The 27,981-nt window shown below is 45.5% G+C and overlaps 1 protein-coding gene across 4 annotated transcripts in view; it reads left to right on the plus strand.

Moving 5' to 3' along the window:
* The window catches only part of ZHX2 (zinc fingers and homeoboxes 2), a 79,126-nt gene that overhangs the window by 45,248 nt on the left and 5,897 nt on the right, over nucleotides 1–27,981 (plus strand). For 3 of the 4 annotated variants that reach the window (XM_069779988.1, XM_069779986.1, XM_069779987.1), the window contains exon 3: nucleotides 24,551–27,232. In XM_069779988.1, coding sequence (XP_069636089.1) covers nucleotides 24,739–27,228 — 2,490 coding nt within the window. In that variant the 5' untranslated portion in view covers nucleotides 24,551–24,738 and the 3' untranslated portion in view covers nucleotides 27,229–27,232. Of the gene's footprint in view, nucleotides 1–24,550; nucleotides 27,409–27,981 lie in introns of all 4 variants that reach the window. The other variant, XR_011324128.1, reaches the window with a different exon arrangement.

Genomic DNA, 27,981 nt, shown 5'->3' on the forward strand with positions numbered 1-27,981 from the left:
CCATGCCCATCAGGTCTCTGGCCAGTCATAGGTATGTGTTGAAACTGTTGCTTCTCTTCCTAAAAATCTCAGTCTATTTACTGTGCTCTGGGATGTGTCAGCGGGACAGAGCACTGGGCTCAGGTGTCATGTCCTCTTGTGCAGCTGCCTGAAACATACACCTGTAAATTTAGCAGTGGTAACATCAATGTAATGGGCTCTGAGCAATGTGCAGCATCAATAGCATGAAAGCTGCTGGAAAGCTGCAGAGTCCCTTTCCAAGACCCCTTCCCAACGCCCTGAGCACTGAAGTGATGCCATGCCAACAGCCCACTGGCTACTGAAAGCCTCCCTTAAAACGTGCTGCTTTTCTGCTCTTTTCAAACCCCAGAATTTTGCAGTAAATGATGATTTCAAAATGCATCAGCTCTTGCCCCCTGCAGTGCGTGTCTGTGGCCTTGCCTGGTCCTGGTGTAGTATCTGCTCAGGTGGAGACTCCTGGGCTGCATTGAGCGTTACAGTATGCTCACGTTTTGTGTCATCGCCGTGGCAGTCCAGTACCAGGTCTGTTTTGGGGGAGAAGCAACCCTCTTTTGTGCAGCCCCATCAGTTACTATCAACAAACTTGCTTTGCTTTTCAGGAGGCTCTAGCAGGATTAATCTTGCTGGCAGTGTCCGAAACTGCTCTTTGCCTCTGCTCTTCCTCAAACACTCAGCCTTGAGATCTCTAAAAAGAGGGACAATCCGTGGTGTCACCTCTCAGAAAATACTGACGTTCAAAGAGTTCATGTTATTAGCTGTGCTTTCCTTTTTAGATACCACCTAATCTACTTTTGAAGGAGCCAGCCATTGTGTTTGCTTCAGCAAGACTAGCTGGGGCATTATGTAAAGACCTTGGTGTGTGTCCTGGCGCTTTCCCTGGCTCTTCCTGCTGGTGGGAGCCTCAGCTGGGATGGCAGCACAGACCCAGATAACATCATAGCTAGTGTATTTGCTGGGGTTTAAGTGCCAGTGCTGTTACCAGAACACTGAACTCCTGGGTGTTCCATTAAATTGTTTGGAGATCTGGGTACTACACAGATCTGAAAATTAGTCTGTGGCTGCTTTACAAAGGCTGGATTTTATTCCAGGCAATTGGAAGCTTGGGGCAGGGGGGTGAGGGGCTTTGTATTCCTGTGAGTGAATTTAGTGGGGTTTTTTCTTATTTGGTCAAAAGGATGACTGATAGCATGGTTAGATCCATGCACACTGCCAGTCTGTGCATCCTTTCCCATGTGGGTTACTGGAAGTGACTGGTGTTCCTCTGCTGCTTTTTACCCAAGACCCTCTTTGGTAGCGTCTGGGTGCCAAATTGCTTTGTGCACCTTCAGCACAGCAGCAGTTAACCTGAGGTGCACTGTGTTTCATAGGAAGTCCAGGAGGGTGGTCCCCCCTTTGCAAAGGTTGACGTCATTCTGGTGGACACCACTTGCTCTTTGCCCTTTGCAGGTAGAAGCACCACTCAGCTCTTTGCCTAAAGGGAATGAACAAAATTTGTCTGACTGCATGAGTTAAAATTTGTTCAACTCCTCCTTAAAACAGATTTGCCTGCAAGGGGCTATTGTCAGATACAGTAACGCTTGGTGTTGCTTGTTGTTCCTGAGCCACCAATTGTAGAGCATCTAGCTTATTGCTCAAAATTGCTATTTTTATCATAGTAAAAATGCTTAGTAGAGAGTTTTGAAGAGTATGTGTTGACTCATGGAGACAGCAATATTTAGCACTTTTTTTTTTACCTTCAGAGCAATTTACAGCTAATAATCCTCCTAACTCCCCTTTGAGCAGGGAAATAGTGTGTAAACCCTTTGGGACAGGAATTGGGGCTTGTTTGGTTTTGTAGCACTGTCCTGGTTTCAGCTGGGATAGAGTTAATTGTCTTCCTAGTAGCTGGTATAGTGCTGTGGTATTGAGTTAGGTATGAGAAAAATGTTGATAACACTGATGTTTTCAGTTATTGCTAAGTAATGTTTAGTCTTAAGTCAAGGATTTTTCAGCTTCTCATGCCCAGCCAGCAGGAAGGCTGGAGGGGCACAAGAAGTTGGAAGGGGACACAGCCAGGGCAGCTGACCCAAAGTGGCCAAAGGAATATTGCATACCACGTGACATCACATCTAGTATATCAACTGGGGGGAGTGGGGGTGGGGAGATCACCGCTCGGGAACTAACTGGGCATCGGTTGGTGGGTAGTGAGCAATTGCATTATGCATCACTTGTATATTCCAATCCTTTTATTATTACTATTGTCATTTTATTAGTGTTATCATTATCAGTTTCTTCTCTTCTGTTGTATTAAACCGTTCTTATCTCAACCCACGAGTTTTACTTTTTTTTTTTTTTCCGATTCCCTCCCCCATCCCACTGGGTGGTGGGAAGTGAGTGGCTGCATGATGCTTAATTGCTGGCTGGGGTTAAACCATGACAAGCACTGAACTCACGACTGGGGAAAAACTATTGATCTGGGAAAACCTTCTTGCTGTAAAAATCCTGCCTGGTAATCATACAGAGAAACCACTTTACATGACTAGCTCAAAAGTGCTGGAGAAGGTATTGGGATTGGGGCCTTTCTAGTGTTAACAGTTCAACTGTATCTTGTCTTTCTCAAATTTATGAAAAGCAGTTTTATCTGTCTCGGGAGGCTTTCTTTTGTTGTTTAAAGTTCCATAAATTGACACGAGAGATCTTAGAATTGGGTGAGGACTGTGTGACTAACTGAGGCATTTCTGAGTTAAGTTGTAACTTGAAGCGTAAGAAAATAAAAGTTCTCTTGGCTTGTTGCATTAGTAGGATATATTTGAACCAGTGTGTTACATGTCATTAAACATATGGTGAATCACATCTGACATACATGCCAAAAAGAGTCTGAGATAATGGGACCAAAATGTCATGCAGTAACGATATTCACATAACAGAATAATTTCCTGGAATATAATCCTCAGGGAATGTAAAATTAAATTTGAAAATGTATCCCCATTTCCATCTTGCCCCTTGTAAAGTCAAACCACTGGAAATTGTTAACCCCTTGGTTGTTCTTACAGCAACTTGTGAATATTAAGCTTCTTGTTGGGTCTTGAGTGCCTTTTTTCACCTGCCCAAGGGCAAAGTGAATCTGTGCACCATCCATCTGTAGCATTGCTACACCCAGGCTGCCTGTGGTAGAGGTTCCTCATAAAGATATGGATGTCTTCTGCTTTGTTCTTATGTCTGCCAACTGTTCTTCAAGTCTTCAGGTTTCCTGAAGCAGTGACCATTTGGGGTAATACCACAGCGGCTGTAATGTAGTGGGCAGAAAAAGATTCTCGGGGCTTATTTGGGGTTTGTAGGATATATTCAACTAAAAGGCATTGTGTGTAGTTAAGCATACTACATGCAGTTAAATGTATAGCAAATCAGTGCTGGCACAAATGATGGTGTTCTCCAGGGATCTTTTACACCTTAAGAGAAAGTATAATCTAGCCTAATTATGATAACCTATCCTAAAACTGTGGTAATTAAACTTAAGAGATTGCTAACATTGAAGGGTAGGATTTTCTGAAAGCTAGTTTCCAAACCTCCTCAATCTGTCCCTAGTCTGTGTTTTAAACGTTGACTTCAGCTTCTAGCTAATCTTCTTTAGCTTCCATGGTGTTAGTCAAGATTCATTGGGAACTTGTACAGGCTCCAGTCTGTTTACACAGTCCTTACTGAATTAGATTGGAAGAGCACTGTGGAAGTGGAATTTGAAAGAAAAGCAGAATGTGGATTCGTGATCCTTCCTTTTTTGTAGTCATTTTGAGGGAGGAAGCCTGGGGTGTCTTCATCTATGTGTACATACAAATTGCTAGGAGAAATATAGCAAAAAAATGTATTTTATCATTGCTGCCTTGGCCAACGTGCTGAGTTGAGGTGGGCATGCCTGTAGGTTGGGCTAAAAACTGGGCGGGAGCAAGGGGATGTTGCAGCTCCTGTGCATTTGGCATGGGAGAGGAAAGACTGGAGCCCCTCACCAAGGCCCTCCTGGTAAAGGGAAGATGCCGCTGCTGCGTGGGATTCAGCAGCAGCAAGGCTGGCCTTTTGGCCATTTGAGGTGAATTCAGGAGGACTGAAGGAGGCTGAGGGCAAAGCTGTTTCTTATTTATTCTCTTCTTCCCTTCTCTCCAAGCCCTAGTAGCCCTTTGCTGCTGCCTATTCCTTTCTCTCCCCCTTCCCAGCAACCCAAAAACCAGTTGAGGTGCAACCCAACTCCTGCTGTTTTCATCATTTGCCTACAAATCACCCTTCCTCCCCTCAGGAAAACCCTGTGCTATCATCCATGTGCACGCACACGAACTTATGGTCCTACCAGGATAAGTGCTGTATTAAAATCACACATGCAACATCATCAAAGCTCTGGTTTAAGCAGGGCAGATGGAAAATGCCCTGCTGACCTAATGCCCATTAAAAAAAAAAATATCTGTAGCTGGTGTCAATGGGCTTCTTTCTTGTTTCCTTTCTTTCCTTTTCTTACCATTTCTGTGCTTTGTCTTCAGAAGAACTTCTGTGCTGCATTAAAGAGATTGTAGGTGCTTTTCATCTTTACTTCCCCCCCCGCCCCCCTGAATTTTACTTCTTCCTAGCAAGCCTCAGGGTTTTTTGTTGGTTTTTTGTTGTTTTTTTTTATGTTAAAGCAATTGATTTATAGCTCTCCTACCTGCTGGGAAAGATGGACCCGCTACTGAGCATCTTCAGACAGCCCTTCTCTAGAGTCACTCAGGACTGGAAGCAAACAGAGGACCAGGTTGGAAGGTGTTTCTTTCCTGGTGCTATTTACACCCTAAGGAAACAGCGATGGCGTGTGCTGGTTTTGTATAGCTTGATATGTCGTATGTCTATGTGCCTTCATCTTGAAATGGGGTTGTCCAAGGAGGAAAGACTTTTTTTTTGTTGGTTTTTTTCTTTTTCACTAACACCCTCTTGATTTCTTTCTTCAGATCTGAATGAAATCTCATTGCGCTTTTTTCCCCATTCTTTCTCTCATAGTATGCTTTTGGTGGGTTTTTGCTGTGTGGTTTTGGGGGTGGTGATGGTGGCTTGGTTTTTGTAAGCCTCAGGCTTTCATTCCTCTGACGTGTGAGGCATGGATCCCATCTGAAGCCCCTTTCAGTGGGTTAAATAATTTGTGGTTCTCCTCCCACTTTGCTGCCCTGGTCTCTCTCTGCACGTCTGAGGCAGGAGACACAGGGCGAGCAGCGGTGCTGAGCTACCATGCCAAGAAGTGGACAGGGAAGGATACATTTCACATCAGTTCACTGCAAGCTTGATGGACCATGGGGGCTATCCTGTTATTCAGCATTTGAAGCCCTGAAAAGATATCTTGGGGCAGTCTGGAAAGGGTGGGTTTGGGTTGGTTTTTTTTTTCAGTTCCTGCCATCTGATACCAACACTAAATTGTTTTGTCCTTCAAAGGAACAAACTTGATGTGCCAGGATGGCTGTTCTTCATCCTTTCTAAGGGATGAATCAGCCAGCGCTGAATTTCCTCAGCCGGGTCTTCTGCTTTTATGTGTTGGTCTGAAAACAGTGACCTCAGCAGTTGGGCTGATTTATTCCACAAAAGGAGTAAAATCTGTCTATTCTTGTTTGAATTCAGTTTTGAAAGAATGAGATACAGAATTAAAAGCAAATGATGAGAAGAAAACAGAGTGGCCCTTTTTTAACTTGCTTTCCTAGACCTAATATTAAGCCTCCTTTTCTCACTTGCTCATGCAACAGCTAAGACCAAGTCCCACGGACATCGCTCTTGAACTTTTTTATTCAGTGCCACCTTTCATCATTAGGAAACAGCTAGAGATGCTGCGTTTGAGCCTTGGCAAGGGACAAAAGAGACCAGCAAAGATTTAGACACTGGCCCTGCTCTGAAGATGAATCAAACACGGGGTGACCCGTCCTGTCTCGACTCTCCCATCCCTTCTTGCCTGGGGGTGGTTTGGATGCAGTTAACTGATGTGAGTTGCCAGTATTTGGAGAGGAGGAGTTTGGGAGCTGATTTTAGCAGCCGGATCCAATTTCTCAGCAGTGTTATGTGCAATTGGGCTGTGTTTCATCATATTTGCTTTATTTTAATAAGTGTTACAAGAGGACTGCTCAGTGACTGAGTGAGGATTTTCCATTACAGGCTCTGCAGCCTTTTTATGCTCCCTGGCTGTCTTTCCTCCTCTTGCAGTACCACACATGGGATAACTTTGCTTTAGAAATTATTATTTTCAAAAGGAGAGCAGAGGCCCATGACCCATATGAGTGGGATGGGATTTTAAGGGTTTCTTGTTTGTTCCCTCTCTCTCCTCTCTGATTTTTACCCTTTAATGTACTGTTGTGAGGCCACAGGACATATCAGGAGAGTTGAGTGCATTGGGTCATATTGGGTCTGATTCTTCCCCAAGCCAGAAGCAGCCCTCCTCTGCGGGGACTGCATCTCAGGAACATTTCTAGAGGCCACACAAATCGGGAGCTATATGAGCTGTTTGTCTGGTTTCTTCTGCCCAAGCTTCCTTCACCGCCTGAATATTTTGTTGGGGGTGGAGAAGGCAAAAGGCATTGGGAGGAGAAGCAGATCACCTCCACAAGACAAAGAATCATGAAGAGAAGAGGAACTCTGGGGAGAAAAGACAAAAGTAATTCAATAATTCAATTTTTTTTTTCTTGGGTTCCTCTTTCAGGTGAGGTGCATGCAGTAAGTCCTGATCTAGTTCCCTGAATATCACAAAAGTCTTGAGATGGGGGTTGCTTCAGGAAACATTCATGAGCAAGCGTTTCCCCCTCAGAAGGCAGCTGATCTCCTGGAGCTGAAGCTTTTCACATAAATGCGTTTTGCCAATGCTTTTATCAGGAAAGAGGCTTGAAGCCCAGGCTGGATTTGAGAGAGCTGATGGCTGATGAATACTCCTCTGAGATGTGGTTTCGTGTCTCTGCCACCTCCAATGTTATTGATGGGACTATTGTCTCTCCCCTTCCCCCATTCTTTGGATTTTGGTGTCAGGTGACTTCAGATAATAACATCATCTCTTCCTGTAGAACGTGGTTTTTCCTAAACCTCAGAAACTGTTGTGCAACTAAACTTTTACATGAAGCCTCAGGAGAAATAACCCTGGACTGCTCCAGTGTAGGTAATCGTAGTGCTTAAGGCAGAGTCTTGCAGGTGATAAGACAGGGAAGGGGGAAATCCCTGGGAGCTGGCTTGTGTGTCAGCTGTGGATCCTGAGTAGTTACGCAAAGGGTTTGGCTACATGGCTAGGTTGAAGATGCCAAAGATGAGATGTGCCTTGAGGTCTTAGCTCCCACATGTCTGGGGATGCTGAATTTCTAAAGTATTCATCGAAGAGCATGGGGCGGGGGGGGGGGGGGGTAGTGTTTTGGAGGAAAACTAGTGGTTGCAGAGACAAGCTTGAGAGCCTAGCCCATGGTTAGTTGGTGCAGCAATGGCAGGTTGGTCCTAGCAGAACATCAGGCGCAACATCCAGCGATGGCTATCGGAGGCAGCAAGGGAACTCATGAGCACCCTGCCTGCCTGCCTGCCTTCCACACTGGCCGGGCTGCCCGTGGCAGTAGTGAGCCCAGCATGGTTGTCCTGCCAGTGCTGGGAGTGACACAGGCTTCTACCTGTCCTCCAAAAGGAGATAAGCCCCAGTGAGCATCCTGCTGTTGCATGTGGACGCCATCTGAGAGCATGGCACAGTTGCCTTAATTCTATTCCCTTCTGGTACAGAGAACAATTTTGGGACTACAAAAGTAATTTTCCATGCTGTTTAGGAAACAGAATACGTTGACTGTGCTTTACAAAGCAAGCAAACCAACCAACCTGCAAATGACCGAGCAGCTGGTTAACAGTTGGAGCTAAGACACGTTTCAGCAGTGAGGCTGTAGAAGTGCTGCCTTTCCCCAGTGTATTTGGTTCCCCAGGGTGGCAGGATTGCCAGGCTGGAGTCGACAGCCGGAGCTTTTCAGCAGGCTCTTTTTCTGCCCTCCTTCACTGTGCAGCGAAGTCCGTGCAGAAAAGCAGGCTCGGTGCTGGTGGGTTGCCATGGAAAGAGCTGCCACATCGCACTGAGTTCATAGTGGGGTGTTTGGTGGTTGTTTCGTTTTGAGAGAGAAATTTTCACAACCATTACAAAACTGGGAGATGAACTAAATTAACACAAGCTGGTCACAAAATTGGTGACTCTTGAAATTATATCATTAAGGAATTTTTTTATTGTTTTTTTTCTTCCTTCCCTTGGAAGGAGTGCACATGTGTTCTGGCAAACAAATATTAGTGTCACGCAGGATTTTGATGGCTGTTTCGTTGGAGCCTGTTTTGCAGCACAGCAGAGATAGGAGGAAGGAGGAGGGTTTGCTGGAGTGGATGGGAGCGAGTGTAAGCCCTGGACCTGCTGCTCCAGACCTGGTCCTGGCCTTCCAGAAACAGGAGGAGAAGAAAACCTGGAGAAGAAAAAAAAAGGGGGGGATTTAGACAAATACCCTTCAGTGAGAAAATATTTTAAGGAGCAGTTCTCCTCCTTTTCTCAAGTATTGCTCAAGCATCATTGTTACAGTTTGTTCATCTGGACGTGCTATGAAGTAGCCTGGGGGGAATCCAGGCACCAGGGAGACAAAGAGGCTGATGCCTGCGATGACTCCAGCCCTCATGGGGAATAGTGAGTATGCCCAGATTAAAACTCGTGGGAGGACACAGGAGGCGGCAACCACCAAGTGTACTTTGTCACGCTTTAAGGTGTTCTGATGGCAAACACTTCTGCTGGTAAGAAATAAATGAATGGGAGGTTTTGCCAATTCTTTTTTTTGTTGTTTTCCTTGGCAGTTTATTCTTCAGCATAGTAATAATCTGTCTGGGTGAAACATGGTCCCTTTGTGGTTTGGGAGCATAAGGGGCGTTCCAGCAGACGCCAGAGCATCTAAGCTTTGGATGGTCCAGATCAAACTCAGTTTTGGAAGTAGGAACTGGTTTGTTCTGCATCCCTTGATGTTTTAAATGAGAAGTGGAAGAAATAAAATGTGTTCTTTGTGGCACACCCTGTGGCAAAAGTCTGCAAAGGCATGGGTTGTGCTAGTCTGATCATATTTACGAGTGTGTCATTATTATTTTTCATACATAATCGAGTCTTAGAAAACTTCATTTACCTCCAGAGATCCTTTTCACTCTCTTCCACTGCCTGTTTCCAAAAGAAGCACTGCTTCTTTTGAACTAGGATATTAAATAATTTGTGAATGATCTAGTAATCATCTCCTCTTTGTATTTCCTGGGTGAAATGAAAATGCAGAGCCATTCGCGTCCCGCTAAATCCCACTCTTTTTTCCAGCAGCGTTGTGTCAGGGTGTGCTCACCCTCTGTCCCCTGCCCCTCAGATTGGCATCTTTTCCCAGAGCTCCTGGGTGCTGGCAGCTCCTGTCCTGGCCCGGGGACCCTCGTTGCAAGTGCCAGTTGAGGGAAAGGTGGGACAGGCTGGATTCAGAGCACTGCCCCAGAGCTGCTGCACTTAAATAAATAAATATATATACACATGCACGCGCACACACAGAGGCTGGCAGATTAAACTCAAATGGGGAAATGGGGCACAAAGGAATTGCATGTTGTTAGATCAGACCTATCTGCCAAGTTTCTGGCCTCTTGAGGACAAGAATATACCTGGAAAGTGGAGAGCCTTGTATTCAGGTGGTCTTGTAGTATCCAGGTAGCAAAAGTCCTGCAAAGATACAGAGGGCAGAGCTCTGGCAGTCCCTCAGACCCATCTTTGCTGCAAGTCTGGTTAGAGTTTGCAGGAATTAATGCCCCAAAAAGTGGTGACTGCTCCCCTCTTGTCTCCTCTGTCCTGCAGTACTTGATAGGGGAAGAAGGATCTCGTGTTGGGGAGGGGAACGGTGTTTGGGTTTGTGGGTTGCAGTTGTTGGGGAGGATTTCTAACCCGGCCATGGAAACCCGACTCTGTGTGACAAGGGGGAAGGATTGCATTGCGTGCCCAACTTCTGGCATGAACAAAGGTCCTTTGTGGCTGTGCCAAATTCTCCCAACAGCGAAACTGTTACTGTGCACAGAGGGCAGTGGCTCTGCCCTGTGACAAATCACAGCAGCAACGGGTGCTGCGGGAGGAAGAGGAAGCTTGTTGGGTCCTGTGATCCCCAGGGGTAAAATGTATTTGCCTGCCTAATAGGTGCCTGTAGGGATACTTACTAAACTGTACACGCCCACCTGAAATCTCAGCATACCGCATGGCAAGACAGGCCTTTTCCTCATAAGCAAACACAGTTTTGAAAGGCTTTCTAACTCTGTTTCTTTCTTTCTTTTTTTTTTTAATTTAGAAATTGTATGTATAATCTGTGATTTTCCTAAGGAAGATAAATGATTGGGAGTATATTTGATAGATGACAGAAGAAATTAGAACAGTGTTACTTTGTGAATAACTTCAGCTCCAAACAACTATTAATTTCAAGCTTCAGATGGTGCAGACATCTGGAACATCAGCGATGCTTCAGCTGGCTTCTGGTTTCCAATGACGGACAATAGTTGGTGGCTTTTGGTCTTGTGTTAGATGCCTTAAATGCCCAGTAAGCTGGGGGAAGTGTTTTGTGACCTGCGGTGGAGGGAAAGCATGCAGATGTTTCAAAGGATCTTGCTGGACTTGCTATTTATTGTCTCTGCCTCTTCTGCTGAACATGTGGTAGGTCCTCTGTCGCGCAGTTTATAGCCTTATACTAAAGCAATGTTTTGCATGGGTATGAGGTCTCGGTCCTCAATAAGAGAAGGAGAGGTAATTAAATGCACTTTGAAAACAAAGTGCTGAGAGAAAATTTTAAGCCAGTAAGGGGAAAATGATGTGCAGAGGTGATCTAAGTGGGAATTACAGGAGATGAAGTACAACTTCAACAAGCACAGCATGTGATTAGGATGATGGAAGACAGAGTAGCTAAGCATCTTTTAGAGGGTCACTTTTTCAGTATTTGACCTCAGAGCTGACTGAGGAACTGATGATGGGATAATGTGATGCGTGCTCAGTTTGTATTACCAACATCAGGAAAAAATATGCCCTTGACTGAAAGAGGTGTGGGTCAACTCTTTCAGGACCTCCAGAGCCAGAGAGAGAGAAGAGAACAAGTATACTGATGGTGCCCATAGACTTTGGATGAGATGGGGTTGTCGTGAAAAGGTCTTCATCACATGGGAACCCTCCCTAAAATACTAGATTTTTCCAGAATTTAGGCAAAAAATGGAAAAGGAAAGAGTTCTTGAACTGTAGCAAAGGAAGACCAGGAGGAATTGGTGTGGCTTTGCTAGCAATGTGTTTTGCTGCAGAGGGAGGTAACTTTTAGCTTGTATAAGGACAGAGGGAGGTTTGGCATCGTCAGAAGCAGACAGGCTTCTCTGCCATTTACATGCACCTGACCTGATGAGTGATTTCTGAAGGAGGGCAGATATTTCAGACCTTTGATCTTCAGACTTTTTCTTCTTCCCATGAGCCTGCTTCTGAGAGTTGTTGTGGTTTTGTGACTTTGGTTCTTGTTTGCTGGGACCTAGTCTTAAGAGTACCAGCTCCTTTTGCAGGGGCTGTTAAATATTTTCAACTCACGAGCTGGAGGATAACCTGAATTTACAGAGGATGGAGTAGTAGCCTGTAGCACAGAAAACCTGAATGCGGTTTCCAGCCCTGCTGAAGACCTTGGGTAAGGCGTGATTTTTGCACTGTTGCTACCCCATCCCTTTTGGTGGCAGCAAGCTGTAAATTGACTTGGCCGTTTAACGAAGGTTGAGCCACACTCTGTTCATGCCTTAATAGCCCATCTGAGCAATGGGGGTAATAGCGGTGCCTTAATTCACAGGCCTGCTGTGAGGGTAGGTGTCTTAACAGCTGTAAAGCCTCCGAACACTAGGCCAGTGGGATCCTCTGATCACCACAGGTCATTAACTATCTAAGGCAGACTCCTACATGAGGGGAAAGGACCCAGAAAAGATACCTATTTTACATAGCTGGTGGAAGTCATTGCTTTTAGAGAAGAAAAGCCTCCAAATGTGGAACTGCATTTTTTGTGGTCTGATACAAGGCCACTTTTGAAACAGTCTTTCCTTTAAGCAAGTAGAGCACAACAAAATTTAATGTAAAATGCAACAAGATGAGAGTGAATGTTATTTACACCAAGATACTTGCAAAGCCCCTCAGCAGAACCAAATCTGCTCGTCACTAGGGCCAGAGAGAGCTGAGGAGGTCAGACTGATGCGGCGTACTGCATAGGCAAGTACTCTACCGAGCACCTCATTCCTCTTAACCAGCAGCAGCCACCTTTCCTGCGTGCTGGGACAGCAGATATGTGGCCTGCTGACCCTATACACCTGCTTTTCGTCTCTGTCTTGGTTGGGAGAGTGGGCACCAGCTATGGTTGGAAGAAATTGTGTCAGGTTTGAGGAAGGAGATGTGTTTTGCCAGCACTACAGGGGTTTGTCTGTATCACAGGAAGTCTCCTAAATAGAGATCCAGGTTGGGAAACACTTGTGTATCATCTGCCAGCAGTTTAAGGTCATTCATCTGAATTTGGTTAGCAAGTGGGAGACCCAACCTGGCGATGGGTGCAGGCAGCATGGGTGTCTGCAGTATGTTCCCCCAAGCTGGCAGCAGTACGTGCATGGGGGTCTGTTTGCACCCCCGGACAGAAACGTGGCATTGTAACGTGGGATGCCTGAGGTCTGCCTCCTCAGTTCATCAGGGTATTGAACTGTGTGAGTTAGGCCAACGTCTGACTCTTCATGTGCTTAAAATTGGAGCTGTCCTGAAGTGCCTTGGACATCAGATTTGTTTGGTATCCTCTGGCTGAGTTTGGAGGACACCAGGTGTTCAGGTCCTGTGAAAATCCATCTGGCAGTTTCCAGGGGTGGTTTGGTTTCGAAGGAGGTGTGTTGAAATTCCTGCTTCTGGAAATGTTGAGGTGAATTGTTTCGGTTGCATCACTGTGCAGGTATTCAGTGTGGTGGGCTCCAAGATGCTGCTTCATACCCCAAACCAAGCTTTTGGGCTTCCTTCAATAGTGTCTGGCACTGTAGCTCAAGACTTTCCATTCAGGAAGTGAATATTTTCAGTTGTTACAATTATAAGCCAGACCTAACATTTTAAAAGGGGAAAATTTTATGTACTGAAGCCTTTCCTGGTGGTGCAAAGGTTCAGACTGCATAAGCAGTGTCAATCTGGATGACTTGAAGCAATAGCTGTTGAGTTCACTGGAGCATAGACAAGTGGAGAGGGAAATGAGGGTGGGAGAGAAGAATAGCAGTGTTTGGGGGGCACAGTTAAAACTATCCTGTGGGAGGGAGATGTTACACTAGTCTGCTTGGTAGTGTTTTATCCTCTCATCTGTACTCCTCATTGGGGAACGTGAAGATACACACAGAAGCCCTTGGGGGGTGAAAGGAAAGAGGTACAGTGACTCATCAGCTTTATAAATCACAAACCATCTGCATTTTTCTAACACATCATGAATGAGTCAAAGGGGGAGGTGTGCAGCTATAGACACATGCAGGTTACTAATGTTTTGTGTTGATTATTGAGCTCCTTCCTCTCTTTTGAGAGTTCCATAGACTCCTTCAGCGCTGCTATTGTGTTGGATGAGGCTGATGCAAAGGCTGCTCCCCATATTGGACAAATAGGGTTGGCCAGGCATCCCGTAAGTCTGTCTTGTTCAGATGTGACAACCTGGTGATACAGTTTTCTTATCCTTTCTCTTTCCCTCAAATCTAAACCCTTCTAAGAAGTGGTCACCAAATCATCTCCCGGCCTCAGCACTTGCTCCTTCCCCTCCATCAGGTCCTCTGGGCGCTTTTCTTTCTGTTTCTTGCTGTGATGTGTGCCATGTGCTGCCTGAGCCAAGAGTTGTGGGGCTTTAGGGGCTATTTCTTGAGAAGTGAAAGGTTTTTTTGTTTTGGGTTTTTTTTAGAAATTTAGAGCTTATTTCTATGCAAGAGGGATGCCCAGAATGTGCATGTGATTTTTATTTTGTTTTCCCCTTTGCAGTTCACCTGCAAAAGCGTTTGTGAGAACCTTGATAACTTTACTTGGAAAAAATTGACGCTCAGCTGACTAAAGGCAGGGTGCTGTGGTTCCCAGAGCAGAAAAAATTGCCAAGGGAAACAAGCGGTGTGAGAAATACTAAAGCAGGAAAACTTCTGTATTGTTGCTTAAGTTTTTTAAGCACATGGAGTAAAGAAATCAAATGTCTTGATTCTGTCGTAGCCCGTCTTCTTTCTGCTTTGGAGACATTTAACTGATAGTGTCCCTATAATAACAATAAATCTGGAAAGACTGTGTAATAATATATAAAAAAATAGTAATATAGGAAGTGTATACAGCTGTACCCTGTCTAGGTGGCAGTGTCACGGAATGGTGGATGGCACAAAGGAGAAAGGGGACCAGACGTTGATGTTAAGATGTTTGATCTTGACAAATGGGAAATGTTTACTAGAAGTTGTTTGAATAAAGAATGCTTCTTTTAACAGCCTTTCCTTTCCCAGAAAAAAATTCACTCTTTAAAAGCCTACCTGAAAAGAAATGAAGCCGAACATTCAAACAGAATAAACTATCTTTTTCCTGCATAAAATCAGATGGATACATCCAGGTTTTACCCATGTAGCTGAAGACAGTGTCTACAGATAATTTTTGTTTTCTGTCTGTGAGTCTCTTGTCCTCCCACCACATGGTGCTGGATAAAAACTCAACATAAAGAATTACTTAAATCCAGGGACTTTAATCCAGTCCAATGATGAGGATTCAGTGAGCTGCACAGACAAGTAATTAAACTAATTAGAATGAATATTTTTATAGTGTCTCTATTTCTCTCTTAAGAAATCTGTTGATCTTTATTTCTCTCTTATGAACATGCAAGTACCCACCGTAGGAGTGAACACACCACTGGTTAAAGGAGTTAATTTTGACAGGGTACATGACTAATCTTAGGAGCTTGCTGCCCGTGGAAGCCACCGATGGAGGGCATTGGACAGAGATTCAGCTCCCCTGTGGCTCTTGAGAACATCTGCTGACATATCTGGCTGTATCTTGCATGGGTGGTTCATACATCTTCTTGCTTGGAAGGCGTCAGTTTGTATTTTTCCTTCCCAAAGGAGAGAGCGAGGCCCCAGGGGTGCACCGACTAGCACCTTTTGGGTTTTGAGTGTGCACAGTCATAGGTCTGGGATTTTGGGTCCCTTTCTGGCCCTGAGGATCTGCAGCTCCGATGGAGAGCACCAGCAAAGCCACGTGTTCAGCAGGACCCTGAAGCAGATGCCTATGGCAGAAGCCCACACTACAAGGAAAAAAGCTTTTCCCAAACTGCACCAACTTCAGAAACGCAGCCCTTGCATGCCAATCGCAGTTGCCCACACACCCCATTTCGTGTGCAAGCTGTGGGTTGCCAACCCTTTTTTCCGGAGGAGAAAGCAGTGGTTGGGAAGTGAAGAAAAACCTGGATTTTGTGCCCACCTCGGCACTGGTTCTTTCCCTCCTGCCCGTTGCTTGCCCCATCCGCTCCAGTGTGTGCCCTCCTGGAAAGGGACCATCTGCTGCCTAGCCTGAGATTAAGGCCACTGTCTTGGGTGGGACAAGTGACCATTGCTACAATAGAAATATTGTTTCAGGGCATGAACCAGTCTGTAAGGTGCTGTTTTTCATCCTGAGTAGATTATTCTATCATTTTTCCGAAGAGCAAAAAAGCTAAAGTCGGGCCTAATCCAGATTTTAGCAACTAAACTTAAGCCTGCATTTAAAAAAGGAAAAAAAATATATATACAAGCCAGCGACTGCAGATGAGTACTTATAATAGAAAATTCACAGCACACGATGTTCAGCTTCCCCTTTTCTGGGAAGGGGTTGGCCACTTGCGTTCGTACAACGTGCAGCACAGAAAACGCACCATTTTTCCCTTGTCTTTGGCTTTGCAGCAGCCTGAATGAGAACATTTTAGTTCAAAAGAATAGCGTGTGAGCAGTGTACTCTGAAATATGCCTGTTGCATGGTACTGCCTGATAACCTATTCTGGTAAAGTCTACAGAGGGGTTTTTTTCCAGAATATCTGTGTTTTCCAGAATAAGTTTCTTTATCTCTATGCAGTGGTCACATCACAGCTGAGCTGTTAACGTAAAGAGGCAGCTTTCATGTGGATTGGCTTAGGCATGAAGTTCTCCAGGGTTTTCTACTACCGTTGGTGCCTTTTGAAACCTCGTTTCATCCTACCCTCAGCCCATCTCCACCAAAACCCCTCATTTTTGTTTTATCTGTGTATTTTTCCAGAGTCTGACTGTGCTGTAGGGGTGCAAGGCAGAGGCAGGATGTGCGCTACGTTTGCTTCCGCCCCCGTTTCACAGTTACGTTGACATCCAGTTTCACAGACACATACTGCTTGGGGGGGAATCAAGAGTCCTGGAGGCAGTTTGGTTTGCCGAGCACCTTTGAAAGGTGTGAGCCTCTGGTCCTTAAAAGAGAGAAGAATTATCAATTGCTGCTTCTCTGTAGACAAAAATTCATGGCCACAGCACCCTGCTACAAACATCTATGTGGGGGTTTTTTTTCCAATTAGAAATGTCTACACCGACATATGCGAATTGAAAATGTGTCACACTTTCAAATTTATTTTTTCACATGTCTGCAAAAATTACTGCTGTAATGATCTGTATACTTCCCCATTAATCGTGTTTTATTCAGCTTACAAAGAACTGCAGAAGTGTTGGAGCTCTAGGCTGCTCTGACTTAAATGCTGTTTTAAAAGCTCTGCTCTAGTTCACAAAACCTGTGTTTCTTTCTGTGGTTTTTTGTAAATCGTTACAGTCCCGATCCATCATGCAGGAATTATTTGCCCTGGTTTGCTTCTGCTTATTCTCCTGCATGTAATTAAGCAATGTTTTTAAGTGTTTTATCACAGTGGAGAGTAACAGCATTTTTTTGCTGTGCTAGCTGATGTGCTTTTTGATACTGCTGTAGCAGCTGCATGCTAAAAACAGTTGTAAGGAAGCAAAAACATCACCCTAGGCATGTTCCTTTTTTGCACCATGAAACGTGTATCTCACCTCTCATCCTTGGACTTGTAGGAGAATATTGCCACAATGTTAATGAATGTGAGTTCAGCGTCTCTGATATGGAGCAGTATGGTAGCTCTGCTCTGTGCCGCATCTGTTTGCATTGCTGCAGCCTTCATGGGTGAAGAGTAGATGGTCGTGGGGGAGTTATGATGCTGTCAAGTAATATCAATTAATTTCTGCTCTGCTCTAAACTCTATGGCATGACTTCTGGGCAGCCACGCAGGTTGGGGTCAAGTGTTAAAAGCGGAGATGCTCACAGGGACATGTGCTTTTGAGTCCTGGGGGAGCCAGGGACCCGTGAGCTTGGAAGGTTATGAGAGGGAGAGGACTATCGTTGAAGTTAGCCAGAACTGAACAGGCCCACTGAGGTCCATCATGGTGTGGTTGGTGACATGTTCTGGAAGGGGTGGCAAATTCTTCAGCTCAGGAAAAACGTGGTGCAGGTGGTGTCTCTGCTTTAAAAGCAACGTGCAGTGTTGGCAAGGTGGTGGGCAGCAGGGCCTTGCTGGCATCCGAGGGCAGAATGTGGTATCCATGTTAAGGTTTGTTGAGATCCACTCACTGTGTGATAAAGTGGGATAGTATCACAAAAAATCCCAGGAACTGAAAGACTTGTGTCCGACAAGCTTGTGCTAGTGAGCTCTGGTTGGTGCTGTGCCATGCACCTCCTCTGTTACTCCTGCTGTGTCCCCATGCTGGGGAAGTGGCATGGGAAAGCTGTAAGTTGGAGTTTATACCTTTGTGATACTAATCATCACGTTCAGAGGTGGGGGAGGGTTGGTGGTGGTTTTATGGGGGAGTGGGGAGGAGTAAATTACAAGAGTGTAATTTGCTGTTGCTTGTCCTGTGTAGCAGAGAGGATGCTGTTCATGGAGACTGAACTCCTAAGCAGAAAAGCAGTAAAATGCTTGCACCCTCTTTAAACAACAGCTGGCCCTTGCAATTGAAACGCCCTATATTTCTGTACTTATTTGCAGATATCCTCATGGTGATGGTTTTCCCGCTGTTCTTTTTCAGATGAGGCTAGGTGCTGGGAACTCTCTGCTAGCAAAGGGCAGAGCAAATGGTGCAGTGGGATGAAAAATAAGAAAGATTTTATTGGCAAATCGCACAAGTGCCACTGAAGTGTTTTTCTTTCTGTTTTGTTTGGTTTTTTTTAAAAAAGCAAGGTATATCTGTGAAAAGTAAAGATCCATTTGCACTGGGTGGGGGTTCAACGTGTTTCAGCCTCTGTTGTATTACCTTCTTCCAGCCCTTGGCTGGAAGCAAGATGCAGCACAAAGTGGTGTTATGTCTGGTGCGCTTTTTCCTTTCTGCTAAAGTGAAGGTTTTCCGTGCTTTTTAATTTGACACCCCTTCAAATTTGGTTATCTTTGGACAGCCTTTTTCAGACTCACTGTGGTAGGTTGACCCTGGCTGGGCACTAGATGCCCACCAAAGCCGCTCTATCCAGCTCCCTCCTCAGCTGGACAGGGGAGAGAAAATATGACAAAAGGCTTGTGGGTTAAGATAAGGACAATTTAATAAAATGAAAGCAAAGGTCACGCGTGCGAAAGCAAAGGAAAACAAATGATGTTATTTTCTACCTCCCATCAGCAGGCGATGTCTGGCCACTTCCTGGGAAGCAGGGCTTCAGTACGGGCAGTGGTTGCTCCAGAAGACGAAAATGCCCCCCCTTCCATCTCCCTTTACTCAGCTTTTATAGCTGAGCTGACGTCATATCGTATGGAATATCTGCTTGGTTAGTTTAGGTCAGCTGTCCTGGCTGTGTCCCCTCCCAAGATCTTGCCCATCCCCAGCCTGCCATTGAGGGGGGCGAAAATGTTGGAGAGACAGCCTTGATGCTGTGGGAGCACTGCTCAGCAGTAGCCAAAACACTGGTGTGTTATCAACACCTTTCTAGCTACCAGTGCAGAACACAGCGCTACGAGGGCTGCTATGGGGAGAGTTAACTCCAACTCACTCATGTTTTGGGGTATGAGAGAAGACAGACAGCATCTCACCCCGTCTTTCCCTTGCTCTACCACTTCCCCAGCCACAGCTCGTAGGGTTTTGGCCGATGCTTTCTGTGACCAGGCAGTGTCCCAGCTGCCATGGAAAATTCCCACTCTGCCACCGCCTCAGAGGAGCCCATGTGGGAACTACAGAAAAGGAGTTCAGTCTCTACCCCAAATACTTGCTTTTTTTAGGAGTGGGGGGTGTAAAACTAGCTATGGGCACAAAGGAAGGATGGGAGATAGTGAAAAGATTTCAGTGTTTGGCAAGAGAAAGCTTTTTGGTTTATTTTTCCATCCCTTTGCTTGAACTTAAAAGATAACTTACAGTTATCTTTTGCTGCTGGAAGGTGCCATTGCTACACAGGCAAACATTTTCCAGTGCCAGCCAGGCCTAAAAGCATGGTTTATTTTCCCTGTGCGGTTCTCTGCAGTTTCCCCAGTCTGAGACCAGGTGACCACGTAGGAAATCTGGTGTTTCCTCAGCCATGTACACAGTCACCAAATTAGGTCCCACTTCGTTCTCACGTCAGATGTTCCGGAGCTATTTTAACAGGGGTTTGAAAGATCAGAGGACTGTGACTGGGTTATTTTGTTAATTAAACAAATTTAAACAAATTTCAGAAATTAAAACCAGACTAGGCCCTCACTCATAACTGCTGTGCTGCACTTTTGGGGGATATAGGTTTAAAAGAACACGTTGCTTCTGACCTGTATGCTTCCATCCTGGATGGCTTTGCTGAAGCAAAGCAAATTGAAAGCTCTTGTTCCTGCACATGGGCTCTCTGTGGTTTGGTGCGGACCTCGTTCATGACGGCAGCTGTCTGCTCGGAGCAAAGCGCTTTTGTTTTTCACCTGGTTGCCTTTTGCTGCTTCGTGCATGTGGTCATTTAAAAAAAAAAAAAAAAAATCAAAAAATTAGATCACTTTTTTTTTTGCGACCCCTCGCGGTATGGCAAGACAAGCAGGAGATGTGGCAGGTGAGCTGGAGGGGTGGGGGCTGCCTTCCCTCCCCATGTCTGGGGGGACTGCCTGCTCACGGGGCAGCCAGCAGCAGTACCTCTGCACCCCACGCCTGTGGGCACCCCACAGTGGCAGCAGCCCAAAAAGGAGGTCAGTTGTTCAGGGTCCTGTCCGTAAACATAAAGAGTGAACTAGGCCAGCTTTAGGGATAGAGGTTGACCTGTCCGTGGTGCAGACCTGTTCATCAAGCATCAGGTGTCAGTTTTGCCCATCGGAGGGATGTGTGTGCCATGGATGTGGCTCAGGTGATGAAGTGTAGCTCAGGTTCCCATCAGGATGCACTGGTTGCTAAGCCTTGGCTGTTGCTGAGGGTATCTTCTCTTCTTTTCTATCCTTCCCTCCCCCCCCCAAAAAAAAAAAAATTTTGGTAGTCATCACTAGCTGGAGGAACAGCCAGCTGCAGGTGAAATCCAGAGGTTTGTGGGGTCAAGTTTGTGTTTTCCCCTGCCCGCTGAGCTCCAGCGGAGCACCAGCTCGGAAGAGCTGCCTTGCTCCTGAATCAGAGGAGCTGAAGCGGCATCATTTAGCAGCTTTGTCAGGAGTAACACTGCCTACTTAAAGCTGTCCGCTGGGGCTTTGATGTTCCAGCGAGAGGCTTGTGTTTGAAAGCTGTGAGATGCTCCTGGTGCTCTCTCTGACATCTTTGGATGAGACGTGGTAGCCCCTGCAAATGTACATGATGCAGCTCCCAGAGGTATGCCATGGGGGGTCTGTCCTCCTTGGCAACTGTGTATTGATTTATCCCAAATGACACCCTTACCGAGGTCCTGGAGGGGCTGTGGCTTGGAGGTCCCAATAAACTCTCCTTGGTCATGCTGGTGTTGGGTCTCATTTCCTCCCTCTCTTTCAGGATGCAGGTTGAAGGAACAAAGATGGTCTCTGGCTGGTTGTGAGCCCCCCAAGCTGCATATCTTGGACTGAAACTCATTTGGTTTTGTTACTGACCTCCAAAAAGAAGCATTTGACTTGGGCTTGATTTCTGTGGTGGATAGTGATTCTCGTGTGACAGAAAAACTATTGGAAGTGTAGAGTTAGCAAACCAGCAATTAGACCTGCAGAAAACCACTCTGTGGAATAGAAGATGGAAGAGAAGCAACAATCTGTACAACTTTCTAGGAAAACTGTAGTAGACAGAATTTTTCATCTGTCTAAGCATTTATATATGTTTTGGAGGGACCTTGGCCCTTCCTCCGTATCAGAGCATCCTTGCTTGGGGCTGGTCCTCGTGAGAGGTGGGAGCTCAGCGCAGCAACTCAATGCAGCAGAGAGCTCACTGAGCTTCCAGAGACTGGGGAATTCAAAACATTTAGTCTGACTTTTAAGAAACCTTTGATTGATTCAAGTTGTAACCTAGATGTTTCTTGTTCCCCACTCTTTCTCTTCCATCCCATTCCTTTATCTTTTTGTTCTTAGCTCTTTCTTCCTTTGTGGGGGCAGATATTCAGTGAAATATAAATAAGCCTTGCTCTGTCTTTGATGTCTTTTGAATTTTCTTCCTTTTGCTGATGTTGCCACATGAATTTTGCAGAAGGTCATACATCAGAAAAGGAGCAGACCATTAGGTGCAGCTGTGTGGCCTGGGAGGGAGAGTGAGCTGTAAAGGAGCATTCTGGGAGCCTGGCTCCATCCTCATCTCCACCACCTGTCCCAGGGCACTGCCTTGCACATCCCTTCCCTTGCCTATGAAAGGCAATGTCACAAGCATGGTGGGATCTGCAAGGCAGAATGAGGTGGCCTGATCACCCTCACCCTGTTTCCAGCAGCAGCCAGGCTTACAGAGCCCATTCTGCCCCCTTCTCTCACCTTTTGGCCTACTTCAGCCAAATTGGGTACAAGGGAAGAGGCTTCAAAGATAATTAATTTTCTGCAAGCGTCATCAAAAATGGGTGGCCAGGAAGGTGGGCGTTTGGGCAGTTACACATTTGTCTCTAGCTTCTGATCCTGTCTGCAGTAGGATGCAGCAAGCCACAGATCACAGCCAAAATATTGTGCAGGAGGATGATTGTGAAGGGAAGTAGAAGGGAATTTTGAAGGAATATGTGGAAATAATAGAGAATATTCAGTGTAATCCAGTATAAAGGTCAGTCAGCACAAATCTGTAGAAAACCAGGCATCATTTCTTCCACTGCTCATCTGCTTGTTTATTACTAAAAGGGTGAAGGAAAAAAGGAAACAAAAGAGGAGACGTTGGCTCAGATGTGCTAATGCTTTGGGGAATAATGATGACAATGTTGGTGATCCTAGGTTAGAGGGAAATGGCACTGTGTCATCCTGACTGAGGCAAAGCCATAAGCCTGCAGGCAGCCCCTTCCCTGTTTCACAGAGCTGAGCAAAGATGCTCCATTTCTCAGGGAAGCACCTGGAGCTTAAATGCACCCTTGAAATTCAAGCTGACGTTCCAGTGCTTCACCGAATCAAAGCAAGTGTGCAGGAGCATCCCTGGCCTCTGTTGGAGCTGGGAGGTGTGGAGGTGGTGGTGGCTGTGAACGCAGAGCACCGCATGGTTGTGTTGGGGCATCTGCGGTATAACTAATAGCATCTCCATACAGCTTCTTCTCTGTGGTGCGCATTTAGCATTTCACAGCTTGCATTTTGCAAGGGCCTTATCTGCAAAGGTGGTTCATGGAGAATTCACTTATGAAGTGCCTCATGTATGGAGAATTGCTTCACGCTGGGTTTTGAGTACATGGACCTGGAACCTGCCATCCCTGCTCTTTATCCCCAGCTGGAGCTGCTTCCTCTGACAGTATATAATTTTGAGTTTCCTTATATACAGGAGTGGTATGATCTGTGACAGGCAGAGTAGCAGAAATATGCTCTAGAGACCTGCAAAGTATTCATCAGCTGCAAACAGAACTGAGAAGTTAGCGGTTGCTTTTACAGTGATTATTTCTGGCTCTCGTGCCAATGCAGAAGCAGGAGGAGCAGGTTCAGGGACAGCACTGAGGTGGTAATAAACTGTCTCCTGGTGTTGGATGCGTCCAGATGTAACGGCAGTGGGATTTTATCTCGTTTGATCTTCATGTCTGCTTGGTACTGGATGCAGCTTACCATTTACAGGCTTCACAATGAGAAAAGCTGCATTTGGTTAGACATGAGATCATAGAATCATAGAATGGTTTGGGCTGGAAGAGACCTTTAAAGATCATCTAGTCCATCCTGCACGTCTTTCATTAGATCTCTAGTTCAGATTCTCCATTTAATACACTTCTACAAAAATCAATGCAGGTCTTACCCGCTCTGCAAATCTCCACTTTCCATCCTCCTCCAGTCTGTAAACCCCAGTGCCTCCCCCATCCCAAGGAATCCTTGGTTGTAAAAGATGAGTTTTCCATCAGGACTGGAAGTATTATGAATCCAGAGCCCATCTGACCAGAAAAAGTAGTAAATTGGAGTCAAGTATTGATTAGAAAAAGCATCTTGTCAAGTAGGAGAGTGAATTTTTTTAATTTTTTTTTTTTCCAATTAATGAAACTGTTTTGACAAATAAATTCCCCTCCTTCCCTCTACCCGCTCCTGATGAGTGTGGGTAGATCCTAAAACAGCTGGTGTAGTTTTTCTTTGTGGTTGTTCTGACTGATGTTGACCTCACATCCTTTTAAAAATATGTTTTACAGAATTCTTGCATTTGGGAACTTCCAAAAATGCTTGGACATATGAATTATGCTTAAAAATGGAATTTTTTTAATTCTGTAGGGAGTGATGTGCACAAATCAGGGCTTGATGAAAATATCAGAAGGGTCACAGGAAGGGACCCTGTTTAAAAGGTATCTAAGGGCTTCTGTGACCTTTGCTAGCTACCTCTGTCAATATTGAGTGAAAAGTGGTGTTTTAAGGAACGTTTTGTTCTGGAAGAGACTTGATAAGCCTCCAAAGATCTGCTGCAGTTTCTTTGAACCCACCACTCGTCAAGACACAGACCTTTGAAAGTGTTGATTTGCATTAACTCTTCTTTCTGCCTTTGCTTTTACAACCAAGGCAAGCCCTATAGCTTTATTTAGAAATCACCCATCGTTAGTAACCACAATCATTTAGTAGACATATTTACAAGGTAAGTGACAGTGGGAAGTAATTAAGTTTAATATAAATCGCAGTCAATTTCAAATCTGCAAGCTTCAAAATAATAATTAATAGAAACTGCAGCTTCTATAAAAAGATGCAGTATTTATAGCAGTATCTTCTTTCTTTTCCAGCTAAATACATTGAGTCTAGTGGAGATTAAAATCCCCTGTCTGTTCATCTTGTTTCAAAGCCATTTTTTTCCTGTGGCACACTTCACTGCGAATTACCCACTGCTTTTATTCTTTGTGGGGAGATTTTTGACTCTTAAGTTGATGATGGAGAGGAGGAAGAGTACTTTCCATTGTCCAAAATGGCCTTGTGAATGCACACATCTTGAGCTGTGGCTTTCTGCTAAATCTGTGTTTTATAGATCAGTGCCTAACGATGTGTGCTTTGTTTCACAGGTGTCATGCAGCTGACAGGTCTACTGGCGGAGCTGATGGTCACAGCTGGGGTGGAAGTTCTTCATTAAACAAAACAGAGTAAAATAATCAAGGAAGGTTGGAGTTGTTTGCAAGATCTATTGAGTTGATTGCTCACCCTGTCAAAAAAAGTCATCATTTGGGACGACAGCCCACTGCCAGCAGCTGCCATGGCTAGCAAAAGAAAGTCAACAACTCCTTGTATGGTGCGAAGTTCTGAAATCATGGAGCAGGAAGGTGCCGAGGGTGTAGAGGCTCCTAAAGAGAAGGGGACTGGTGTACCACAGCAGGACTCTAAAAAAAACTGGCCTTCAGAAAGCTCAGTCAAAGACTGCGAAGTGGTTGAGGCAAAGCCCCCAGCTGAAAATCAGTCTAAGAAACCCCAGGGTGGTTATGAGTGTAAGTACTGCCCTTACTCAACACAAAACTTAAATGAATTTACAGAGCATGTTGACACTCAGCATCCAAATGTCATTCTCAACCCCCTCTATGTCTGTGCTGAGTGCAACTTCACTACCAAAAAATACGATTCCTTATCTGACCACAACACAAAATACCACCCAGGAGAGACTAACTTTAAACTGAAATTAATTAAACGCAATAATCAGACTGTTTTAGAGCAGTCCATTGAGACCACTGCTCATGATGCCACTGTCACAAGTGGTGGGCTAGAAAATGCAGAGTGTGATGATTCCCTTCATGGGGGAATTAGCACAAGTAAAACACCAATGATGAAAGTGGGAAAGCCTAAAGGGGAAACCAAGAAGGGTCCCAAAAAGCCAGAAGAGGGAGTTACAGAAAACCACGTGGATGGTGCTCTCCCCCGCATCATAACTGAAGCCACTGAAGCTATTGCTTGTATAAATGGAGACCTTCTCCATGATGTGTTAGCCCATGTTATGCCCTCTGTACAGCTGCCACCAAATATTAACCTTGTCCCCAAGGTCCCGGTACCTCTGAACAGTACCAAATACAACTCTGCACTGGATACTAATGCAACCATGATCAACTCCTTTAATAAATTTCCTTACCCAACACAAGCAGAGTTGTCGTGGTTGACAGCAGCATCAAAACATCCAGAAGAACAAATCCGAATCTGGTTTGCTACTCAACGTTTGAAGCATGGTATAAGTTGGTCTCCTGAAGAAGTGGAGGAGGCAAGAAAGAAGATGTTCAATGGTACTATCCAGGCAGTACCCCAAACCATTACCGTCCTGCCAGCTCCTTTGACAACTGCAAAAATGCCCCAGCCTATCATCCAGACAGCTTTGCCTTGTCAGATACTGGGCCAGACTGGTCTGGTTTTGACTCCCGTGTCAAATGGTTCAACTGTTTCCTGTTCACCAATTACGCTTGCTGTTGCCCCAAACCAGGGGCAAAAGAGGACGATACAGACCTTATCAAGTGCCCCAGAGGCCAAGCGTCCTCACGTAGTTCAGGTGCCTGAGATTCCTGCCAAGTTGAATGCTGTACCACTGACACCAGCCAGTGAGCGAAAAAAAACAAAAGAGCAGATAGCAGAGCTGAAGGCCAGTTTCATGGCAAGCCAGTTTCCCGATGATGCAGAAGTCTACCGGCTGATAGAGGCGACAGGTCTCTCCAGGAGCGAGATCAAGAAGTGGTTCAGTGACCACAGGTACAGAAGTCAAAGGGGCATTGTGCACATCCCTGGTGATGCTTTAGGGAAAGATCAAATAGCACCTTCATCTGGTCGACATGGACGTTCGTTTCACCCATACACAGATTTTACTCTCCAGAGATTCAAAGAGAAAACCCAAGAGCAGCTTAGGGCCCTTGAGGAGAGTTTCCTAAGATGCTCTTTTCCTACCCAAGGAGAATTGGACAGGCTTCGAGTGGAGACTAAACTGAGTAGGAGGGAGATAGATTCGTGGTTCTCTGAGCGGAGAAAGATAAGGGACAACATGGAGAAAGCTGTCTTGGACTCAATGGGATCATACAGAAAAATTAAAGAACAAGGAACTCCCAATGGTGCAATAAGTCAGGCAGAACTGCTGAGTAGCTCTCAGCTCCCTGGTGCTTTATCTGGGTCCTCCACCACGTTTAAGAAAACCCAAGAGCAGATTCATCTACTGAAAAGCACATTTGCAAGGACCCAGTGGCCATCACCCCAAGAGTATGACCAGTTAGCATCTCAGACTGGGCTCACAAGAACTGAAATAGTTCGCTGGTTCAAGGAAAACCGGTCTTCACTAAGATCAGGGTCACTTAAATGGATTGACCAGTACCAGCAGCAGTATGTTGTTGATGGTCATAACGAGCAAAGCCAGAAAAAGGGATCAAAACACATCGAGAGTCCAAAGAATGGTAACGAGGTGTCTCGGCAGCATTACCAGGAGCATAAAAAACTGAATGAAGAGAATGCCGGGAAACTAGTGGTGAGAGCAAAAAGAGACTGCGAACCACTTAAAGACTCTTTGTTGGGGAATCAGGCGGAGGGTACAGACAGGTTGGAGTGCAACAGCCACGGCAGCGAGGAGAACGAGGAGCCGGCAGAGGTCAACTGGGTGGAGGTGACAGTGGGTGAGGATGACGCTGCATCGGACTGTACGGACAGCTGGAGCCAAACAGCACCCGAAGGCCAGGCAGAGCTGGCGGACTTTGACTCTGAAAGTATATCTGGAGACAATTCCCACGTATAGACAGGTAATGCTGATGGTGCCCTGTTTCTCTGAGCCTGCCTCTGTCTGGTGTGCTTCCAGCATCCTGTAGCCCCTCTTCAGTATAAATCCCTGGAGCCCGTGCCTGCCGGATCATTGTGCCTGCTGGATGCCTGAACAAAAGAGAGACCCATCCTGCTTGTAAATTAAAGCAACTGCATGGTAGGGGAGGGGTTAGTGCTGTTTGCCTTGTTTCTTGTCTCCTTGTGAGTCAAGTCCTGGATAAGGGAGATATTTTATCTTTATTCTTTTTTTTGGTCATAAGTGATTAAACCTTGAACTTTCTGCCTTTAAATGACCTATGTAACCTCTGCAGCGCCTGATGTAAAACATAGCAGCTGAGCCATGCAAAGAAATAGTAAGTAACACTAGTTGCTAATATCCCCCTTGCTAACAGATCATTGATCTCCTGTGAATAGAGGCTGTGCCTGGTTTTGCACCTTGGGTCCTTCCTTTGCAGCATCCTGCCCTGCTCAGAATAAAAGGTCACTGGGGGAAGGGCCCAGGACAGAGATGCTTCTTTATGCAACAGCAAGTTAAAAAGAAAAAAAAAAAGTTGTGGGGACTGAAGTGGCTCATGCAAATGTGCTGTCTTCCTCTTGCAGGTGAGAACTGTCTCCAACCTTGCTTTGTTCTGCTTGCTCACTCTAGAGGCTTAGGAAATGCCCCAGACTAAGCTGTGTGGGTGTTTTAGCAGATCTTCACAGGATCTTGAATTTAAAAGCAAGCTGCAGG

Source organism: Haliaeetus albicilla, chromosome 3, assembly GCF_947461875.1.
Source record: "Haliaeetus albicilla chromosome 3, bHalAlb1.1, whole genome shotgun sequence".
In the NCBI taxonomy this organism is placed as follows: domain Eukaryota; kingdom Metazoa; phylum Chordata; class Aves; order Accipitriformes; family Accipitridae; genus Haliaeetus; species Haliaeetus albicilla.